The sequence below is a fragment of the Megalobrama amblycephala genome, linkage group LG4 (assembly GCF_018812025.1).
Source record: "Megalobrama amblycephala isolate DHTTF-2021 linkage group LG4, ASM1881202v1, whole genome shotgun sequence".
Lineage (NCBI taxonomy): Eukaryota > Metazoa > Chordata > Actinopteri > Cypriniformes > Xenocyprididae > Megalobrama > Megalobrama amblycephala.
In genome coordinates, this window is record NC_063047.1 from 44,518,234 (window position 1) to 44,542,275 (window position 24,042).

Consider the following 24,042-nt stretch of genomic DNA (forward strand, 5'->3'; position numbering starts at 1 on the left):
AGCATGTAAAGCAAATAACTAAAAAACTGCCCCGCGCAATCTTCTCACCTTTTGAAGTAATGTACCTAATGTTAACAAATGAAACCTTATAGGAAAGTGTTACCAATGTGTTTTTATATGAGAAGTACATGTTGCACTTTTTTTTTTTAAATTGAATGTTTATTTAATATATATTTGACAATGAATATCCATACTCTGTCTTTTAATAATTTGTTACAAAACGAACATGAAGTGAATAATTATCTCATAGTCAAGTGGAAATCAGTAATGTCACATTAGCCTAACTACATTGATCAAAATGAATATCAAAAAATGATCAGATGATGTATTTTTAGTTACTAAACAGGTAGGCCTATTGTTATTAAATATTGTACATGTATAAATCCTACCAAATCAATGCGAAAATAGCTGGTATTAAATCAAACAAAAGAAAATTACGCTAAAAAAAACTGTAGGTGGCGCGACTCTGATAAGACTCGCTCTATTTCTGTTCATTTCCGGCCTGTGACGTGTGCAGCTCTCTCTCTCTCTCTCTCTCTCTCTCTCTCTCTCTCTCTCTCTCTCTCGAATAGAAAGTGAAAGTTGAGTTCTCCTGTCGCCATTTTAAGTTAGTAAAATACGAATGCGATACGGGAAAACAGAAACAAAAATGCGTGTCCTGTATGGAAGACCGTAAAGACATTTATTTATTTAGACGTTACATGTACAGACGATATAAGGCGTAATTGCGTGTAATTTCATGTCCTGAAACGCGTGTCTGCAGCTGAATACTGTCATAATGTAACAGCTGAGCTCTGCACTGCAGGATTGTTCGAGTGTTTGAGGAGTTTATCACAGACTGTGTGCGTCCATTCGACTAAAGTGAGTTCAGTATCATTCCTTACATGTTTAGGATTCATTAGATATCTGTGTGTCTAGAAATAATCGAGTATTTTGGTCAGAAATCCACTCGAGAGAAGTGATGAATCATGGATACTCCCGTTTCATCATTAACAAATGAGATAAACATCATTGTAGAAAGCTATAATGTACAAATTCACATGTAAAAGAATATGATTTATAATATGTCAGAGGAGGGAAGAAAAGTCAGAACATCAAATTAAAAAATGGAGGCTAAGAGGAAAGGCAAATGAAAGGATGAACAACAACAACATGTCTCAGTTATTAATATGAGAGAGTTAAAAAGATCATTAGTTAAAGCTAGGAAAACAAGCTATATTATTTTGAAACATTAAAGTATAGAGAAGGTAAGGAGAAGTTGTTAATGTTATTTAATGAAGTATGAGAAGAAGGCAAACTCCATTAGAGCTGGAAGGAAGCCATAATTATTCAGATGAACTTCAGGCCTAGCGTTGATTGTAAACTGATGGAAAGAACGGTCAATGAGAGATTCATGTGTTTCTTGGAGAAAAGAGGCGTAATAATGTGGTATAAAACTGAACACTGAAGGGAGTGTTGTAAGTCCCACAGTATTTTATATTATGACAAATGATGTATTTGTTAAAGTACCAGAATACATGAGAACGTCACTGTCTGTTGATGATTATGGGGGGTGGGGGGGCTAAACGCAGCATCAGTTACGCTTTCTTCCTAAGTTGAATATGAAAGGCGGTCTGGCGGAAGCTAGTTATTTTACTTTATAGCTTGTTAAATAAGGATATTTTTCTTACATTAACACATTGCTTCACTTCAGAAGGACTTTATTAACCCCTGGAGCCGTGTGGAGTGTGTTTTGCTTTGGATGGATGAACTTTCTTGAGCTTCAAACTCGTTTTTTCCTCATTCACTGCCATTATAAAGCTCGGATGCGTCTGGATATTTATTAATATAATTCTGATTGTGTTCATCAGAAAGAAGAAAGTCATATACACATAGAATGGTTTAAGGGTGAGAAAAGCTTGGGATAATTTTCATTTTAAAGTGAACTAATCCTCTAACAGGACGTGGAGTAAAGAGTGTGTAGGAATGCAGTAAGAGTGTAATTGTTACTCACGGTTCGGTTTTATCACAGTTTTAGGGTCACGGTTTTGGTACGGTTCAGTATGTGCTGTTTTCAGGGAAAATAAAACAGCTGTCAAATAAAAATAAAGAAAATTAGAACAAATATCTTCCTGATGTCAAAGCTGGAGGATTTGAGAAGCTGTATCTTGTAAAAGTTTGATCGAGGTGAGTGTTCATGTGTGGTGTCTTCCTCATATTAATATGAATCTCTGGAGGACATTTAAGTGATTGTTTGATAGAAAATCTTTAATAAAGGGTTTCTTTCACCTCAAGGTTTCTTTTGTGTTTGGTGATGTCTGTGATTCTTCAGAAGTTTAACAGCATAAACATGTTTAAGCTTGAGTTAACACAGTCACATGATCCTTTTTCTCTCACACTTGAGATATTTTCAGCTGAATTGTGCAAGATTAAATTATATTAATTTAATCATGTAATTTAGTGTCTGAATGTTTTGTTGATTCAGAGTCAGTGGAGGAGATCAAACTCATCAGATTCTCCTGCAGCTTCATCATGGGTAATTCACAAGGATCCAGAGATGGAGATTTTTCTCCAGGATGCAGGTACTTTCAACAAACACACAGATCAAAGAAAAAGTTTACAGAAAAAAAATGTTTGCCTGATATTGTTTTAAAACTAACATGGAATATTAAATAAAAAGACCATAAAGTTTCCTCAGTGTTTTTGATGAAAAAATTACATTTTATATTGATATGGTTCCTCTCATAAAGAATGAACACAGTAATCTAAAGGATTAAACTGAATGTGTTTCAGTTCAGTCCAGCAGAAGAGCTCAAACCCAGAGTCCAGCTGTGTGTCTGTGAAGAGTGACGTATCTATGGGTCACCCACCACTAAAGTTTAAGAGTGGAGACAAACGGCCTGATCTCAGGTATATCATTTCTATAAAAGTTATGCATGACATTTTTGAATTAGCAGCAAAATTCATCAGTCAGTCTAATACTAGCAATGACATCAAGTAAATGTAAGCTGAGGTTTTTCCATCCTTATATAATAGAATTAGTGTGAAATTGAGTGGATTTTTCTAACCGCTGGTTCAGATTTTGTCAGTATGGAGCCAAAACTCCCAGAAGGTTTATCGCAATGAAATCAGTGTGACATTTGCAATCATGTGGATGCATTAAAAACAGAAACTCACAAAAGGTATGTGTTTGTATCAAGCTGGAATATTACATGATCTTTATTCATCTTCTGTGCACTATTTCTTCATGCTAGTAAAGGCCCTTTCACACTGAACGTGATGAGAAAAAGCGAGGCGAATCGCGGAAGAACGAACCTTTCACACCGAATGCGAAACGACTGATCATCTTCTGCTAATTCACTCCTGCACGCTAGGTGGCGCCGATCAACAATGCATTTGTCCTCATGTATGTGTCTCGCATAATATACAGCATTAAATTAAGATGAATAAAGTTTGGTGATACATTAGAAACACAAACTATCTATAATGTTTACAAGAATGCATCATAAAATATAATTATAGGTACAATTAGCATCAAGCTACATTTCATAATGTTTTGATTATTAATTATTAACACACTTTAAACCATCATTGAGTTATTGTAATAACTTCTGATATGATCTAAAGTGGTTTCTGATTAGATTATGGACAGATATGCATTCTTTGTATGTTTTCTAATGGATTGAACGCTAAATCTGCTTATTTGTCATAAACATCCTTTATTGTTATAAAAAATACCATGAGCTGCATAAAAAACACAAAGAAAACATATCGTCATAATTATGTCTATTTGCCTTTATATTTCATCTGTAGAAAATGTTTCTGTCATTTTATATATACGGAAGAGCAGGAGATATGATTACATGATTGACAGATCTAGAACGCGCTCATAATCATAACACTCGCGCACATGGAACAGACAGTGGAATACAGTGGAAAATGAGTAGAAATTATATTCTGTATAAAGAGCACATGAGAATAAATCTGTTCTCAGACACCAATGATAATCTCCTCCTGGATACTCTTGGTGTTTGTTTACACTAGTTTTCGAAGCTGCCCTTCTGTGCAACATCAGCTGCTCCGGGCATGTGATCTAAAGCGCAGCTCTAATTGGACGGCCCGTTTCATCATGGAGTGGCGGGAAAAAATAAGCAGACAGGTCGGAAAAAAATCCTCGCTTTTTCGCATCGCGAATGCTCGCTGTTGCTCTAATGTCATTGGTAGACTGCACGTCTGTTCATATCTATAGAAAATGCAATCACAAATGATATTTAAAACTAAGAATTCATTCTCATTTGATTAGAGATTAGGTTTATAAGAATTAAAGATAACATTCTGCTTTTGTAGTGTTGTGACTGCAGAGCTCAGTGCATTAAAGGGATAGTTTACCCAAAAATAAAAATTGATGTTTATCTGCTTACCCCCAGGGCATCCAAGATGTAGGTATCATTATTTCCTCTAATACACCACTATGTCCAACTGCGTTGAGCATCCGGTGTGTGAGGTTTTTTGGAACCACTTAAAGGTAAAACCAAGGATTAAACTGAATGTGTTCTCTGTTCCAGTTCAGTCCAGCAGAAGAGATCAAACCCAGAGTCCAGCTGTGTGTCTGTGAAGAGTGACGTATCTATGGATCCGCCAATTATGTTTAAGAGTGGAGACAAACGGCCTGATCTCAGGTATATCATTTATATAAAAGTTAATAACTATTATAACTAACACAAAAAATAACTATTGAATTGACACTTTTATTATTAAAAATAAAAATAGAGTATTCTCTAGGAACATAGGAATAAGAAAATAATAATGATATTTTATTTAACAGAAAACGTATTTTTCAGGAAAAAAACCTGTATGGTTGCCTGCGTTTGTTTTTTTCGGGTGAACGCTGGCACTACTTGCTGCCGCTGCTCCTGGAAAGTTTTACTTTTAGTAGTTGTTTTATTGCTGTTTTAAAGGTGCTAAAGAGGATGTTTTGTTTTATACATTTTTGCAATATTACTTGAAACTGTCTTTACTAAGTGATAAAAGACTATTTATTAGGTGCACTGAAAGGAATAATATTAATATACATCATCTGTGCACGAGGTAGGGCATCAGCCAATCGTTTACGCGATCATTGTGTAAACGATTGGCCCTCTGGCTTGTCAATCACTGCCGTGACGTTCCTTGTGAGAGACGAGCGCGGCTGCGCTCCAGTAACTTTCCACACTCTACAGGCGCCGCATGCAATGTTTTTGTCAGGAGACAGGAGTAACAACTGCAGATTATGAGTTACCTGCGGTGAGTCCGACATAATGAATCCACTAACACGACACAGCGAATGCCGGTGGTAAACACTCGTGTTCAGATACTCGTGCACGAGTTTTGGGAGGCGTTCCCTTGAAGGAGGGGGGTTGTTCTTACGCATGCGCTCATTTCAAAAACTAAGTAACAGTCTTTGGTTTCTCAGTCGATGAAAAGATCCTCTTTATCACCTTTAATTCTGTGTTATGAGTTTATTCCGTGCCCATTCACTGATAGTGTGAGGATGTATATGACGCCGTGATTATGTAGTTGTGTGAACTTGAATGTATATATACGTTTACAGTCAAGTTTACATACATGGCATGCATGAAATTGGAGTATTTACATTACCAGCACATAATTCAAAACTGTTTTGTGTGAGACTGAATGCATGTGTACATAATTTGTATTCATCATCAGTGTTGAAATTGATTCAAGTAAAAACGATGAAGAAGCATCGCGTGTGTAAGTTTATTCATTAAATATAATCATTTACAGTAGTATTACAATGTTGAACTCCATCATATCACCAGGATGATAATCCTCTGGTCTAAAGTGAATGCATTTATCGAAGCATAAAATAACGAATTAATGCGTTTTTCGAAGCAGATGCAGAAGTCCCGTCTCTTCACCCCGTCACAGAAGATAGCAGCGTCCTTTTTCTTGTTAGTAAACCTCTGGACTCGATGTCCTGACAGGCTGGAGTTTGTGCAACCTCCACAAACACAATAATTTACCATTACGATGATAAATAGAATACAAAAACTACCGAAAACACACTAATTCACGACTGCTGTCACTGAATACCGTCCTGCTCTGCACTGAGTCAACACTGAGCTCTGCGAGCGACTCCCTCTCATGACGTAAAATGACGCGACGCTGAAAAAAAAGCGTTTTTTACAGATACCGTCACTTTGTCTACTAAATTCATGCCCTTATATCCTGCAAAACATTTTAAACCCTGCAGTACCTTTTTATATGGTATTTTTGTACAAGCTTATATATTCATCTCGAAAACATGTTTAACCTGCAATATGCACTTTAAGAAACCAGGGGTTGATCCATCTAACCACACCCCTGTCCTGGTTTACATCGTATCTCTCTGGTCGCACTCAGTTTGTCCAATTAAAGCATTTCAGATCGAGATCATCTACAGTCATTTCAGGAAATATTCACTTTTACTGCTACGCCGATGACACCCAGCTCTACCTGTCTTTTAAACCCTCGGACTCTTTTCCACCGCCTTCTTTGTCCTGTTGTTTAGCTGAAATTAATGACTGGCTCTCAGCTAACTTTCTTAAGCTTAATAGTAATAAAACCGAGGTCCTGCTTGTAGGGACAAAATCCGCTTTGACAAAATCTGACTGTATTTCTGTGGATATCGATCAACATCCCATTTATCCCTCTTCACAGGTTAAGCGTTTGGGTGTTATTCTGGATAGTACACTTTCATTTGAAGCACATTTTAATAATATTACACGTACTGCATACTTTCATCTGCGTAATATTAATCGCCTTCATCTCTCCTTTCAATGAACAATACTGCAATTCTCATTCATGCACTGGTCACTTCATGTATTGATTACTGCAACGCTCTTCTTACTGGTCTTCCTTCCAAACTTCTCTATAGACTTCAGTTGGTTCAGAACTCTGCGGCTCGTGTTCTTACGAGAACCCCTTCTACCAGGCACATTTCACCAACTCTCCAGCGACTTCACTGGCTACCAGTGAAATATCGAATTGACTTTAAAATCCTGCTTCTCACATTCAAGGCACTGCACAGTCTCGCTCCTCCATATCTTACTGATCTTCTTCATATTTACACCCCTTCACGCACTTTAAGATCCTCACTCACAATATCTCGTCTTACCACGTATACGCTTAACTGCCATGGGAGCTAGAACTTTTAGCCATGCTGCCCCTTGCCTATGGCACACTCTTCCTCTCGATATCCATGATATTGACAGTCTGCATACTTTCAAATCCTGTCTTAAGACCTACCTTTTTACACAGAGAATAAACTACTCGAGAATAAAGCCAACAGGTGTGGAGCTAAAAAACTCCTGCTAGTGCATACTTCTCTTCGGGACATTTTTATGAATGAACACTGTCAGTTGTGAGCTCCACTCCCAGCAAACAACACATAAATCATGCACATCCCCACTCGCTTTGTAGGGAGGAACACGATTCAAACTGCTGTTCACTATTGATTTGTTTTGATGATAGAATAATAAACGTGTGATTTTGAAACACTATGTGTGTGAGGTGGCGATATCACAATATCCACCTCCTCAGAGCTAGACATGTGAAGTACCGGTGCCTCAACCCGGGGGAAGAAACTGCTTCCACCTGGGAAACGGCACTGAACCTGGCAGGCAAGGGCAGAGAAAAGGCGGCGCCCGTCTCTAACCCCTCTGTCAGACCCTAACCCATCTCTTTATCAAGAGTGCCCGGCGTGATCTCAGTGTCCTGAGAGTGAGTTTTTCACAGCGCACACAGACGGCTCCCTCAACTCCCATTCAACTGCTGTTTTTCACCTTAATGGGTGTCTTTTTCATATATGGATTGGTGTGAGATACTCTTGTCCTCAGACGAAGAGATTGTGACTTTATATGTTTATATGTAATAAGACAGACAACACCAAATAAGACACACGATAACACAGAGTGCTTGCTGAAGACAACAGAAGCTAATGTTCTTTGTTCTTCACGTGCTTCACGACGCAATCACGCAGAAGCGTTCCCAATGTGTAATGACGCAGCGTCGACAGTTCCCATGAAAGGGAACCTGGAATAGTCATCATGGAATTTTAAAACGGCAATTTCCAGGCCTGGAAATTTTTTGGAAAAATAAACCAGAAAGTTTTGGAAAAGTGATGGAAATTTGTTTCACAATATTTATGTGATTGAATATATGTTAAAGTGATAATATTGCTTAAACTTTGAAACTTCGTAAACATACTTGGTTTATTTGATCCACCCGAATGCCGCATATAACCAATCACACGTGTTTCTGTGGAGTGTGATGGCCAATCAGAAGCATTCAGATTAGTCATCGCTGAAACTAAGAAATCATCATTTGTGTTCTGTTGAACAAACAAAGTCACCTACATCTTGGATGCCTTGGGGGGGTAAGCAGATAAACATCAAATTTTCATTTCTGGGTGAACTATCACTTTAAATCATTAACTAGTTTAACGATTGATCTATCAACAAGTTAAACTCACTCATACTGTCAAAAAATACTAAAACATCATTCGAATTTGACAAATAATCAATTTTCTTGTCCCTAATAATCAACATAATGCAGGGGAAACAGTAGGCTATGAACTGCAGCAATGCTAAACTGCTCACAGCATCATAATTCACAACACACAAACTATCAATGTATGAATTAAACTCCCAATACTGCCGACCACTTCTTTTCCACGCATCATTTTATTATGTCCATGTATGTGGTTACAGTCAAACCATATAAAATTGCTCCAGAACTATGTCCTGTTTGTCTTGCCTGCACTTGAGACGGTGACTTGACGTTTGATAATCAACAGTGCTTTGATCTGCCTGCATTGACACTATTCTTTAAGAGCTGCTGTGCAGCCAAAATTATGTACCAGTTATCAATGTAAAGCTGCTTTGACACAATCTGCATTGTAAAAAGCGCTATATAAATAAAGGTGACTTGACTTGACGAAAGCTCCAGAGAGTCTTTACTATTATTGGTTGTCACTCACGAAATTCGCTTCTCATTTGCATAAAGTCGACATTTTTGAACTTTTGTCCCATGTCTCCCGTCGCTTGACACGCCTACATTTTGTCGCCAGGGGTATGCAAGATCATGGTTGGTGCCCCCCCCCCCCAAAAAAAAACCAAACAAACAAACAAAACAAAAACAAAGATAAATAGTCGTATATATTAATTATATTACTTATTAATTAATATTACAGGCACTAGTATACGACACATTTATTGTGTCATTTTGTGTACATAATTGACACAAATTGTGTAAATATAACACATTAGTGTGTAGAAAATAAGCAGGAATAACACATGGTTGGGTTAAAAGTAAAACAAAATGTCTTGTCCTTAACTAGACACACAGGTGTGTTAAGATATAACACAAGTTGTGTTGTTTTTAACACATCTGTTTTAAGAGTGCACACACATAATATATTCTGTAGTACAGGAGCAAAACAACATATGTGAACCTTTGTGAACGTTTTTAAACTGCTAACAGTGATTTGTAAATTAATTGCCTAAATTATTACATTATTTGCTAACTGCATTCTCTAAATTATGTTGACTTGCATTCTCTGTAAAGTTGCTTTGAAACATATTGTGAAAAGCGCTACACAAATAAATGTGAATTGAATTGAATTGAATAGAATTTTTGACTTGGTTGGTTTTCTGCATTAATTTGTCATAAAATTGTTATCTGATCTTCATCAAAGTCACAAGTATAGACAAAATACAATGTGACACACTACAACACAAACAATAATTTTCTTTAATGCCTTTATTGATAAGAACACATTAAGCATTCACAGTGCTGTGGAAAATGTACACTGTAAAAGTAAACACTGTGACATGATTATATTTTTGTATGTTATTATGTTAACTACATTGTGTTATCTACTTGTGACTTTGATGAATATGACATTGAGCAATTGATGATATGATCAGTTATTATTGCAGAGGTTTTTCTCACATTTTTCAATTTTCTTGCCACTCTGTACTCTATCCCCTAACCCTACTGTCGATTTAAAATTTAAATTTTTAATGCACTTGCCCCACCCCAAACCTACAGTATGTCATCTGACATTACTTTCCGTTGCCTTAAGAGTAATGCAGGGCAACTCACTACGCCATAGAGCTTAAAGGGATAGTTCACCCAAAAATGAAAATGTGATGTTTATCTGCTTACCCCCAGAGCATCCAAGATGTAGGTGACTTTGTTTCTTCAGTAGAACACAAATGATGATTTTTAACTGCAACCGCTGCTGTCTGTCAGTGGTATAATGCAAGTCAGCGGGAACTTGGACTAAACCAAGAATTAAACTGAATGTGTTCTCTGTTCCAGTTCAGTCCAGCAGAAGAGCTCAAACCCAGAGTCCAGCTGTGTGTCTATGAAGAGTAACAGATCTATGGATCCGCCACAAACTGTGTTTAAAAGTGGAGACAAACGGCCTAATCTCAGGTATATCATTTCCAAGTTGTATTTGGATAAATTTGGAAGCCAAATTTATCAATCGTTTAGTGTAATCCTAGCAATGACATCAAGTTAATGGTAGCTGAGATTTTTTTTCCACTTTTATATAATAGAATAAGTGTAAAATTGAGCACATTTTTCTAACATTTTTCTTGAATCATGCTTAACATTTGCAAAGCAGTGAGTTAATTTCTCAAAATAATTGTAAACAAAGTTTGAAACGCAGCAAAACACCACTGAGTTACAGAAGCAAAGTGTCACAACTATGGCTGCACGATTTAGTTATAAAATGTAATTGTGAAATTTATTTTATTTTTTATTTTTTGAAACAAATAAATATACATACAGTATGTTGTTTGTTGGGCTGCACAATAATATATATTAATGTCTGATAATAATTACGATTATTATTTCAAAATTAAAATACTACACAAATAATACTATTGAATTAACACTGTCATTATTAAAAATTTAAAATATTTAAGCATAAATATAAATATACAGGAATAAGAAAATAATAATGATATTTTATTTTACAGCAAACTTATTTTACGGGAAAAAATCCTGTATGGTTGCCTGCATTTTTTTTAATTGCATTTCTCACCTAAATTTTTGCTCACTCATTGTTTTTATGTTTTTAAAATGATGTTGTTTTGTTGCTGAGGAGTTTACACAACACAAGAAAGGTTAGTTCACCCAAAAATGAAATTTCTGTCATTAATTCCTCACCCTCATGTCGTTTCACACCCGTAAGACCTTCAGTCATCTTCAGAACACAAATTAAGATATTTTTGATGAAATCCGAGAGGTAAAAACAGTCATGTGACTGCAGTGGTTCAAAATTAATGTTATGAAGAGACGGAAATACTTTTTGTGCACAAAAATAAAACAAAAATAGTGACTTTATTCAACAATCTCTTCTCTTCTGTGTCATTCTCGTATGTTGTTTACATCCAGCGCTTCCAGGTTCTAGAACGCCAGTTTATTATTGGCCGGCTCGTGTGTCAGCATCACATGATCAGCTTTGTCCAATACTGAGCCGACATTTGGATGTAAACACGCAAGACTTCACTGTGTTACTGCGTCACCTGCGTAAGATAATGACAGGGAAGAGAAGAGATTGTTATAAAGTTGTTGTTGTTTTGTTTTTGAGCACAACAAGTATTCTCGTCTCTTCATAACATGAAGGTTGAACCACTGCAGTCACATGACTGTTTTAAAGGATTAGTCCACTTTCAAATTAAAATTTCCTGATAATTTACTCGCCCAAATGTCATCTAAGATGTTCATGTATGCCTTCTGAATAAAGTTTATTCCAGTTAATATAATTTATTCATCATGCTGGTAAGATCAAATGAAGTCTTCATTTTCTAATGCGTAAAAAGCATTAAAATAATTCATAAATGGTTCTAAGATTGTTTTATCTTTGTAGCCAGAATATGACTTTCAGTTTCCCCAAACACAAAAACATTTTATCTATCTATTAATTGACATTAATAATCATTATTACAATATGAAGAGCATTAATTGACAAAAATTACTCTGTAAAGAGTTTCTGATGAGTTTATCATTTGAGTTAAATTAAACAGTCTGTGTAAATAAACATGTATGCCTATTTCAGGTGCAGCTTCTGTTCCACCTTTGCAGTGTAAAGATGACTTTTGCTAATGCTAAGATTTTATTGGTTACAGTTTATATAGTGTTCTGACTGACTTGGTTAAGTTAAGTATTTAACAAATGACAACACAGATAATCATTAAAAAATTGCACTTATAAATAAATAAAATGCCCCAGGAAATCAATTTCAAGGGGCCCCATATTGGAAAATGTTATTTCTGACCCTGACATAGGGTAATGTCTGGCAGTTGCAGTTTGTATAGGTGAAAATTGCAGAAATTAATAAAAAAAGACTGTTTTTGGGAAATTTAAATGGGCATGTTATCTTGTTGACGACTGAAGGTTTTTCATTGAGATTAATAGTAAATAGGACTAGGAGGCAAAGCTGTTTTTAAATATTTTTTTTAAATTCTTCTTACCAAATTTGGTATTCCAAAAGTTTTTTATTACCTCTGCAAACTTGTAACGTTACTGTCAGTGTTACTGTACACCATTTTTAACAGCATTGATGTATGTTAATCTCTTGCTAGGGTCAGACACAGTATTTTATCTAACAGTCTTACTGGTGTGTCTGCGTTTATTTTGTATCAAACTACATTGCTTGTCATTAATTAGTTAAGATATGTTTGATTTTTGTTTGATGTTTGATTTGACATTTAAACATGGATTTGTATGATTTGTAATGTGTATGAACCCTGAATTAATGACAGAAGTTTCATTTTTGGGTGAACTAACCCTTTATTTATTTATTTATTTATTTTTTAAGTAGTGCAAATAAATACAATAGAATAAAGATACAAATGAGATAAAGAGAAGTTTTTTGGGTAGGTCTAACACTATTATTCACACTGAATAAAGTAATCAAATGTAAAATAACACTGGATAGTCTTTTAGTCCTGTATAAATTAAATGGATAGGCTACTAATCCTGATTCCTGACAATTAAAGCTGTCTTTGTTGTTTTATCAACATTAACGGCAGACACTGCTTCACACCTGTGATTCAACCACAAGACTTTAATGAAAGCATGAGTCCTGGTTTCAGGTAAAATGTAGGACTTGTGTTGTTGTTTTTGTTAAGTGTGGCTGCATCACATCACACATCACTCAAACACATGATTAATCACTGAAACATTTCAGAAACCTAATGATGATCTGTGAAACACTAATGCAGGAAACAAAAAATCAGTTTTTGTGATTTATGGCTGTTCACTTTACATTAACTTGTGTAATAATGTAATATTTTAATCTTACAGCCAAACTAAACAAAAAAATCTGGGGGTGATATTTGACGCCAATTTAACATTTGACCATCATGTTCGTAACACAGTTAAAGCATCATTTTTTCATCTCAGAAACATTGCCAAATTACGTCCCATGTTGACTTTCTCTGTGGCTGAAAAGTTAATCAACACTTTTGTTTTTTCACGCATTGATTATTGTAATGCACTGCTGGCTGGAGTTTCTAAAGCTACCCTAAGTAAATTACAGTTGGTACAAAATTCAGCTGCTAGAATTCTGACTAGGACCAGTGCAAGGGAGCACATTACACCTATCCTGGAAAAATTGCACTGGCTTCCTGTTAGTTTTCGTATTGATTTTAAAAATCTTATGCTCACTTATAAGGCCTTGAATAATTTGGCCCCTCAATATCTGCGTGAGCTTTTAACCCCCTACACTCCTACACGTGTTCTACACTCTTCTGAAGCTGGTCTTTTAACTGTCCAAACAACACGGCTAAAATCTTTGGGTGATCGGGCTTTCTCTTCTTTGGCTCCTAAGTTGTGGAATTCCCTGCCCTCTGAGATTAGGAATGCAGAATCCCTTAGTGTTTTTAAATCGTCTCTTAAAACGTATTATTTTAGGATAGCCTTTATGTGATTCTTGTGATTACTTATTTGTTATTATATTGCCTTTCTATTTTATTTTATTTTTTGTATTTTTTGTTTGATTAGTTTTTACTGTCTGCACTGTTATGTGTATCTTTTTAATTTCATTTTGTATGTAAAGCGCTTTGAGATGCTACTTTTAAAGGCGCTATATAAAATAAAGTTTATTATTATTATTATTATTATTATTATTAAACAGGCCCTAAAGGATTAAACTGAATCTTTTCTCTGTTACAGATCAAACCCAGAGTCCAGCTGTGTGTCTATGAAGAGTGACCGCTCTATGGAGCTGCCAATAACGTTTAAGAGTGGAGACAAACGGCCTGATCTCAGGTATAGGGGCACAACCTAATGCGTGGCTAGTTGTAACACACTTTTTATAAGTACTTTTATTACTATATTTTATTTTTATTATACTTTTTTTTTAGCACACGTGCTAAAGCGTAGTGTTAGTGTATTTACTAGTTGCCATATCAACATTATATAGAGAAAAAAATGCACCAAAATTTAAAAATCTTTGGAAGATATTGCCTAACATTTATTTAACCATAGCAAAAGTAAATTTCTCACTGAATTCAATTTTTCCATCATTTTGGAAATCATTTTAGAGACAGATCAGCTATTATTTTAATCTAGCAGTTTGGAGTTCTTTAATTCTGATATAATCAGCAGAAGACACTGGCCGGGTTTAAATCCCACTTGTGCAGGTGGGGCGCATCAATGCACCGAAAAACAATAAAAAAAAATAATTTACAGAATTGAATTAGAACAGAATATACCATTCTAAAAAAAAAAAATGAAATGAAATGAAATGAAATAGTCATAATCAAGTCACAAGTGCAAAATGCCTGAAGTGCAGGGGATCATATATTCAAAACACAAGCCACAAATAGTTAAATTAGATAAACCAGAGTAATCAAAAATATATTAAAATTAAATAAATTATTAAAATAACAAAAGTATCCTATAGCCAGAATTGTCAACTTTCTCTTTTTAACTGCAGAGACAATAAACGTTAAACAGTGTTTTTAGCTAAACATTCACAGCATCCAAAAATCAAATTAGAACCGGCTGAAATGTTTTGAAATGAGGAATCCAGTCTTTCACAGGCTCTGTCTGTGTCCGTTTGAGTCTTCAAACAGTGTGAATCTCAACCTTTCTTGAGTAATGGACCCCTGTCATATCTAGAACTGTCCTCAAGGACCCTTGAACAATATTGGCTCATCGGTATCATGTCTTTTGTGACTACCAAATGTATAATTTTATACTACATTAGTTGACTTGTTCCCATAAAAGAAAATAATGTATGTATAATATAACTGACAATATGACTGAATATTGGACATGTCAAATGTCAAAATATACAAATATTCATATTCACATATTTTTTTAAGGACCACCTGGCATTACGTCAAGGACCACTAGGGGTCCACGGACCCCTGGTTGAGAAACACTGCGCTAGTCAACTCGTTAACGTTGGTCGGCAGAAGTGCACCGCAGTGTCTGTCATTTTTGAGTGGTAGGACTTGAACTTTTGGCACAACTTGCATCTTCCTTTTTTGGATCATCATTTACCATTTCAAAGTACATCCAATTCCACACTTCAGATTTCTTATCCCAGACACTGTTAAATTTTTAATCCCTGCCGCCAAGATGCTCCTCTGTCGGTCACGTATCATGGAAAGTGAAACTTAAATCTGTCACAGGGCTGGTTGGATTTATTCACACATATTAAAATATTCATTAAAAGCTTCTTTCTTTTCATATTTTTATTTACAGCATTATCATAATAGGCTGTATAATAACTTGATTGGTGAGAACCGGTACATCTATGTAAAATCAGATATTGAGCGCCCCCGTATCTCGTCTCATAACACCTCTGTGAAGATTCGACTGTGAGATTGGTAGTCGAATCAGGCTCCTCCTATCAAAGCATCGAATCATCGACTATTCAGGGTCACCCCTAGGAAAAAGTATGCCATTTAAAAGAGTCATGTGATCATGGTTGATGTTCACCTGAGTTGAATTCATTCTGTAATTCTATAGTTGTGTTGAATCCCTAATTCCTAATATTACATTTTTTTTCTGTTGCTTTGTTACATTTTTTTTAATCATGCTTAACATTTGCAAACCAGTAAGTTAATTTCTTAAAATAATTGTAATCAAAGTTTGAGACAGAATATTCCAGTAAATGTGCACAACATGTATAAGTCTGTATGCTTTTTATTTTACTTAGTTTTGAAAGCAGTTCAGTCCAGCAGAAGAGATCAAAACCAGAGTCCAGCTGTGTGTCTATGAAGAGTAACTGCTCTATGATGAAGCCACCAATGTTAAAGAGTGGAAACACACAGCCTGATCTCAGGTATATCATTTCTATATAAGTTATGCTTACAGTATTTTATTTTTATGAAATTGTTATTAATATACAGCAGTGTAAAGATCTGGATTTGAACAAAAAATACTGAGTTACAATCCTGCAAGTGTCTCATTATTTACACTCCTCATTCTGATTTAAGGTTAAATCTTCTATCCAGACAAGTTGAAAACAAAACTGAAAATTTGTTGTTTAATTTTAGGCACTGCAATGCACATCACTCAAACACATGATTAATAATTGAAACATTTTAGAAACCTAATGATGTAATGTGTCCCATAAAAATATTGTGATGTATGGCTGTTTATTTTACATTAACTTGTCTAATAATGTGGTATTTTAATTTTACAGTCATGAGTCTAAACCTGCTGAAGTCCTCAACACATTGAGATCAAATCTGAGGAAGAAGTTTGAGTGTTTGTATGAGGGAATATCAAAGCAGGGAAACCCAACACTCCTGAATGAGATCTACACAGAGCTCTACATCACAGAGAGTGAAAGTGGAGAGATCAGTAATGAGCATGAGGTGAGACAGATTGAGACACAGTCCAGGAGAGCAGAAACAGAGGACACACCGATCAAATGCAGTGACATCTTTAGACCTTTACCTGGACAAGACAAACTCATCAGAACTGTGCTGACAAAGGGAGTCGCTGGCATTGGAAAAACAGTCTCTGTGCAGAAGTTCATCCTGGACTGGGCTGAAGGGAAAGAGAATCAGGACGTCCAGCTCATATTTCCACTTCCTTTCAGAGAGCTCAACTTGATGAAGGACAAAACACTCAGTCTTTCAGATCTTCTTCATGTCTTTTTCCCTGAAACAAAAGAAATGGAAATATCCAGTGACAAATATAAAGTGTTGTTCATCTTTGATGGTCTGGACGAGTGTCGTCTGTCTCTGGATTTTCAGAGCGATGTGAGGTTGTGTGATGTGACTGAATCAGCCTCAGTGGACGAGCTGCTGATGAACCTCATTGTGGGGAATCTGCTTCCCTCTGCTCTCATCTGGATCACCTCCAGACCAGCAGCAGCTGATCTCGTCCCCTCTGAGTGTGTCCATCGAGTGACAGAGGTACGAGGATTCAGTGACCCACAGAAGGAGGAATACTTCAGGAAGAGAATCAGTGATCAAAGTCTGGCCGACGGGATCATCTCACACCTGAAGTCATCAAGGAGCCTCTTTATTATGTGTCACATCCCAGTGTTCTGCTGGATCTCAGCCACTGTTCTAGAGAAGATGTTGAGGAAATCATGGAAAAGAAAGCTCCCCAAGACTCTCACTCAAATGTACACACACTTCCTGCTCATTCAGACCAACATCAAACATGAGAAGGACTATGAGAAGAAAGTGAAAGATGAAGACGTGATCCTCAAACTGGGGAAACTGGCTTATCAGCAGCTTGTGAAAGGAAACCTGATCTTCTATGAGGAAGACCTGAGAGAGTGTGGCATTGATGTGACAGAAGCATCAGTGTACTCAGGATTGTGCACTCAGATCTTCAGAGAGGAGTTGGGCTTGTATCAGGGGAAAGTCTTCTGCTTTGTTCATCTGAGCATTCAGGAACATCTAGCAGCTCTATATGTGCATCTCTCCTTCATAAACAAGAACATCAATGTGTTTGACCAGATTACCAAACCAACTAATGGAGACAAAGTTTCACTATCTGATCTCCATCAGAGAGCTGTGGATGAGGCTTTAGACAGTAAAAATGGGCATCTGGACCTTTTCCTTCGTTTCCTTCTGGGTCTGTCAGTGAAGTCTAATCAGAGTCTCTTACAAGAACTAAAGACACAGACAGGAAACAGATCTCACAACATTGAGAAAACAGTTGACTATATTAAAGAGAAGATCAGTGAAAATCCCTCTCCAGATAAATACATCAATCTGTTTCACTGTCTGAATGAACTGGGTGATCTTTCACTAGTGAACGAAGCTGAACCTCATACTTATGGAGGATTACGTGATGTGAAACTCTCCTCATCTCAGTGGTCAGCTTTAGTTTTTGTGTTGTTGAGCTCAGAGAAGACAATGCGTCAGTTTAACCTGAGGAGCTTAATTGGAGCCAGAAATGATCAGTAAGTAACACTGAGTTCAATCATTACAGTCTAAAACATTATGAACAAAGAGAAACAAAGAGATCAGAGGTGTTTAAATCACGGGGCACAGACTGATTTCTGGGACATTGTACATAATTTGCGGGTGCGTCTCAAACGGAGGCTGTGTCCTAGTAAGGCTGCATATCTCGACTGACACGTTATCAAGCGCCTCTGAAGACCGTCTCAATTTGAAGGATCCTTTGAAGGCAGACTTCGTTTCATGTCCTTAATTCAGCTCATTTTGAAGGATGCATCAAGTGTATCCTTCATGTCCTTCAATCTCCCACAATCCTTTGCACACATTCCAATTCAGGAAAAAGAGCTGATGAAAAACGAGTCGGCACTGAGCTTATGAGTTTATTATGAAATGTAAGACAACAATAATGTTTTCAGAGATGAAGTCACACATGTTATCTTTTGTTTTGGTGTAAATTAATCACTGAACACTAAACTGACAATAATGTAATCCACTGGGAGACACAGACGGCTGTCATTCACTGTACTGCATTAATAAACAAGCCAGTTAATATAAAGATTTTTAATACAAAGTATGTTTCCAAAATTAAGTTTTAATAGTATTTTGGTGCTGTGATCATGGGGCGGGAACATGTGTGACGTAGCCATGCACACTTACTAGAGCGTCTCATTCTAGTGTTTAATGCTGAGGAGGACTCGAGTCTACAAGCCTCAGAAGAACTGGACTAGGAAAGACACAACCTCACTAGGATGCAGCCTTCTGTTTGAGAAGATCCCAATATCAATATGTGGGAGAATTCTGGAACTGAAGGATGATTGACACAGTGATAACCATAGCAACGGACGGGACAAAAAAATCTGATGTCAAAATAGATCTGTGCACTAAGTGTTGTAGTGTAAATGAAGACTAATGAAGACCTGCAACATTGACAAGAAAAAGAAAAAACAAATCTGTGTTGCTGAATATGTTTAGTAGCTTCTACAGTTAATACTAAAAAACGTTTTCACATGTCCTTTATAAAGCAGTGTTTAATTAAAATATATATGAGGATATTTAGCAAGGAATGTAATGCATTATTTACTTATGATATTATAATAAGCATTAATAATTGTTTTTTATTCAAATAGTGACGCAGTAAACACAGCAGATGAAGTTCTTCAGAAGCTGCTGCCTGTGGTTACAGCAACTAGATCAGCTTGGTAAGTGACACTGAGAACAATCATCACTGTTAAAACATTATCACATTTCTAACTTAGACATTATAAATTAATGATTTAATAAAAAAAATAATAATAAAAAATCAGAGTTAATGTGTTTGATATCTGAAGCTAAAGCTGGTTTCATTCATCTTCACTCTCATCTCATCACATCAGTGGTGAGGCTACATAAGGTCAGGTGACACTGACACACTCAGACTGACGGCTGCTCCACCCAATCACATGACCCCAAATAATAATAAGGAGAAAAATCACACATAAAAGACAATAAGTATTGCTCAAATACATGAATTTAGCAGATGTCACTTAAGCATGAAAAACAAAAGATTCTCTCAAATTCTGAATGTAATATATATACTCTAGAGCGATCCCTTTATAATCACTAAAAAGCTGTCACTCATCTTAGTTCATCACGATGATTCAATCTCATGAAGTTCAGTTATAATCCATGAAGCTGTCCACACTGCTCAATAAATCTCTTATTTACATAATGTCTACACGTATGGCGGGCCGGAAGGTCCAAAAATAAGACTAATGATTTGTTGTGGGAAGTCACTGTACTATTGCCAGTGTCTACTGCGTTTCCCACTGATATGCCAGCAGTGGATCTGTATCTTATCTCTGGACCTTCCGGCCCGCTATATACACTGTTATAATGAGAGGATTTACGAGCGTGCAGAACTCAACACTGGACAAAAACTCAAAAAAGCAGTGAGTGGATTCTCACTTAAACACCTCTGATTGGCCGTTGTGTTTCAGAAATCAACAGACATGTCTGTGATTGGCTACATTGCTCAATGCTGTAAAACACGTTGACGCTCCGCCTATGATTATTTATCTTTGTTTATTATTATTTTGTTTATTATTCTTTTTTTTCATTGGTTATTTTATTAATGAATGGATTTTGTTGTTTTCATGAAACTGTTGGCTGACAATAAATCAGATTTCACTAATCTTAATTGTCATTATTTTTATCCCATGTATTGTAAAATGATGTAATTTTAGAGTAGGCCTTGAGGTCGGCCATATTTCACCAAGGTCAGTATCAGGTCATATCTGACGTAATCCTTCCTCCCCGCTAGAAGGCGCTGTTTGCCATAGGTTTAATTAAACTACCATTCGAAAAACTTTATTTGTTAATGACTCATAGCGTCAAGCACACAAAGCAGTGAAGCCTCTTCATCACGTTAAAATGTTCATCAATCTGTATATGCTGCCCAACACACGCCTGCAGAGGACAGAATAGTCCCTCACTTTAACATTTCTGACCTCTCCACTGCATCACATGACACCTTTGTTGGAGACTGATTTACACACAACAAAACTAAACTAATGGAACAAAAAATAGAACACAAATAAACAAACACTAACAATAAACATGATCATGGAAAAAGAGGTGCAGAGAGATCAGCAAAACTAAGAATATTAATTTCTGATAACTGAAGAGGAATCTCATTTAATTCACATTTATATTGATAAAATTAATCTTATGCAATTTCAATCATTCATAAAGTAACATAACCCCTATTACATTCATTATAAGAAAATCTATTGAAACAACATGATCAAATCACCATTCATCAGTTTTATATCACGTCTGTTCATATGATGTAAGAGAATGAATGTTTCTGTTTGAAGCGTTTGCTCTTTTTCTCCTGCTGCTGTGAGATCATGTGATTGATCTGTAAATGACTGATCACATGACCTGCTCCTCATGAAGCTGAAAATGCAGGACTGATAGTCACTGAAAAACACACTTTTACTCACGATCAACATTTAACACTCTTTAAACACTCTCAGTCTCATCACAGTTCAGGGTTATGCTGGTTACTGCTTGATGATTCAAATCACGAAATGCCTTAAACAATTCACTAAATAAACTGTGAAAAGGTTATGTTTACTAATACTTCAGGGACAGAATGGCGCCATCTGCAGGACAAACATCAGCCAAGATGGAGGAATATCTGATCAGAGCTGTGCACGGATACACATTATTAAATAAATCTAGTATCAGAGCTACTGCAAGTGATTTTTGCTGGAAATCCTCATATCCTTTGCTGAAGAGCGCAGCTCATGGTTGCTTAGTAACAGCAGACGCCACCGGAGCGCTTTGGAAAGAAGAAAGCGGCGCGGACGCGTTTTCCATGCGTTTTTAGACGCGACAACGGTTCCAAAAGGGTTCAAATGGTTCAAAGCACCAAATGCGAGTAGAATCAGCGCTGAAACTTGTTACTCGCCGGTAACTTTATGAATGTTGGTGAGAATATGAGATTACATAGTACTGTCATAAAATTACCAGCGGTTGTGATGTAATTACATAAATATAGGCTATAGTGTGACGCGCTGCATGTTTGCTGTAACAGTGCTGTGTTTTCAGTGTCGATTCACTGTAAATGCTGCTGCGTTTGTGACGCTTTCGTTTGCATTTGAGAACGCAACATTCGTCATTAGAATCGTTTATAATTCTGTTGTTTACACGGAGAAGTTTCAGTGTCACATGATCCTTCAGAAATGCTGATTTGCTGCTCAAGAAACATTCACTCTTTATTATTATCAATGTTTTTTTTGCTGCCAAACATTTTTGTGGAAACAATGATACTATTCAAACATTTGTGGAAAGATTTAAAAAAAGAGAGAATTTGATACTATAATTCATCATACAATAAAGTGATAAAAAGTGAGAAGAGTGAAGACATTTAAAATGTTACAAAATATTTCTATTTAATAAATGCTTTAATAAATGTAATATATTTGATAAATGCACATACAGTAAATGTTGTTCATTGAACTTTCTCTTTTTCAAAGAATACTGAAAAATAAAATATCACCATTTCCAGAAAAATCTGAAGCAGCACAACAGTTTTCAACATTGATAATAATCAGAAATGTTTCTTGAGCATCAAATTGAATTTTAATGATTTCTGAAAGATCATGTGACTCTGAAAACTGGAGTAATGATGCTGAAATTCTGCTTTGATCACAGGAATAAATTACATTTTATCATATATTAAAATAGAAAACTTGTTTTAAAATTGTAACAATATTTCACAATATTACTGTTTTTCTGTGTTTTTGATCAAATAAATGCAGCCCTGGTGAGCAAAAGAGATTTATTTCAAAATAATTAATACTTTAATAATAGCAATTATATTAATACTTTTATTATATTATATAATATGTTAATTATTATGATTATTAAATGCTGCAGGACAATAGTATGTATTATTACAATATAAGATATATCTTTTAATGTGATAAAATGTATATTTAAAAATAAGTTCTGGGGGTGTGGCCAGATTTCCTGCTCTTTTTATCTCTCTCTGATCACACACATTTAAGATGATTGTGAGGTAGACTTGAGCTGAAAGAGGGGGTTTGATGACTCTTTAATGTTCATTACATTAACCTCTCCTGTTAAAATTTTTCTAGATTTTTATGTGATAATCAGATTTAATTTGTTATATCAGTTTTTATATAATCTCTTACAGTAACAGTAAAACTCACTGACATATTTAATTAATTGTTTTAAAAAAGAGATATTGCACAAATTATGATCATACATTTAAAAATATGTATTATTTCTGCTTGAATTTGACTGCAGGTGTGTTATGATAATGTTTTGTTCTCTGTGACACAGACCAAGATCATCTAAAATGGTGATTTGAGTTTATGTTATTGGTTTCTCTGTGATAATGAAGTCTCTGTTGATCTGAGAGAGTGAAGAGTGTGTCATTGTTCTCTACAGGTTGATGGATTGTGGTGTCACAGATGAAGGTTGTGCTGCTCTGGCTTCAGCTCTGAGATCAAACCCCTCACACCTGAGAGTACTGGATCTGTCTTGGAATAATCTAGGAGACTCGGGAGTGAAGATAGTCTCTGCTGTACTGGAGAATCCTCACTGTAAACTGGAGACACTGTGGTAAGATCATATGTGACTCTCACATGAAAAGGAGTCACTGAATTTTATAATTTCATTTATTCATAAAGTAACAAAATGGAATAGGGGAATTAAACTGTTATTACATTTAGGGCTGTCACTAATGCTTATCTTGATGATCAAGTAATCGGTCGATTATTTTCACAATTAATCAAGTAATCGGATATTTTTTGTGATAATAAAAATAGACCTAAGCAAACAATTGCCTTTTAACATGATTTAAAATACATATATAATAACAATGGGGCAATAATATCTGGATCAAAAGCAAGTAATCATATGGTCTGATATAACAACACTTTTAAAATACATAATATAATATACATTGTATAAACAATTATATTATGTATTATAATAAATGCCTGCAGAGGGCGCCAATGGCCTGATGATTGTTGTTGTCCCACTTTACATCAAGTCAAGTACTTTATTGTCATTGTGTAACACAACGAAATTTATCTTGTGC

The 24,042-nt window shown here is 35.8% G+C and overlaps 1 protein-coding gene across 14 annotated transcripts; it reads left to right on the plus strand.

Annotated features, from left to right (window-relative positions):
• Positions 1-581: 581 nt before the first annotated feature.
• LOC125267667 (protein NLRC3-like) lies at positions 582-23,752 on the plus strand. Of its 14 annotated transcripts, none has more exons than XM_048189512.1 (11): positions 582-861; positions 2,441-2,561; positions 2,773-2,889; positions 4,545-4,658; positions 10,345-10,461; positions 13,071-13,133; positions 14,215-14,310; positions 16,214-16,339; positions 16,703-18,427; positions 19,553-19,624; positions 23,388-23,752. In XM_048189512.1, coding segments are annotated over exons 1-11 (2,730 nt in total). In that variant the 5' UTR covers positions 582-860; the 3' UTR covers positions 23,566-23,752. The 14 variants fall into 14 exon arrangements, with proteins under 14 accessions (XP_048045469.1, XP_048045472.1, XP_048045474.1 ...); XM_048189515.1 differs by having other exon boundaries at positions 2,465-2,561; positions 23,388-23,749; XM_048189516.1 differs by lacking the exon at positions 582-861 and adding an exon at positions 1,897-2,166 and having other exon boundaries at positions 2,465-2,561; positions 23,388-23,750.
• The last annotated feature ends 290 nt before the right edge of the window (positions 23,753-24,042 follow it).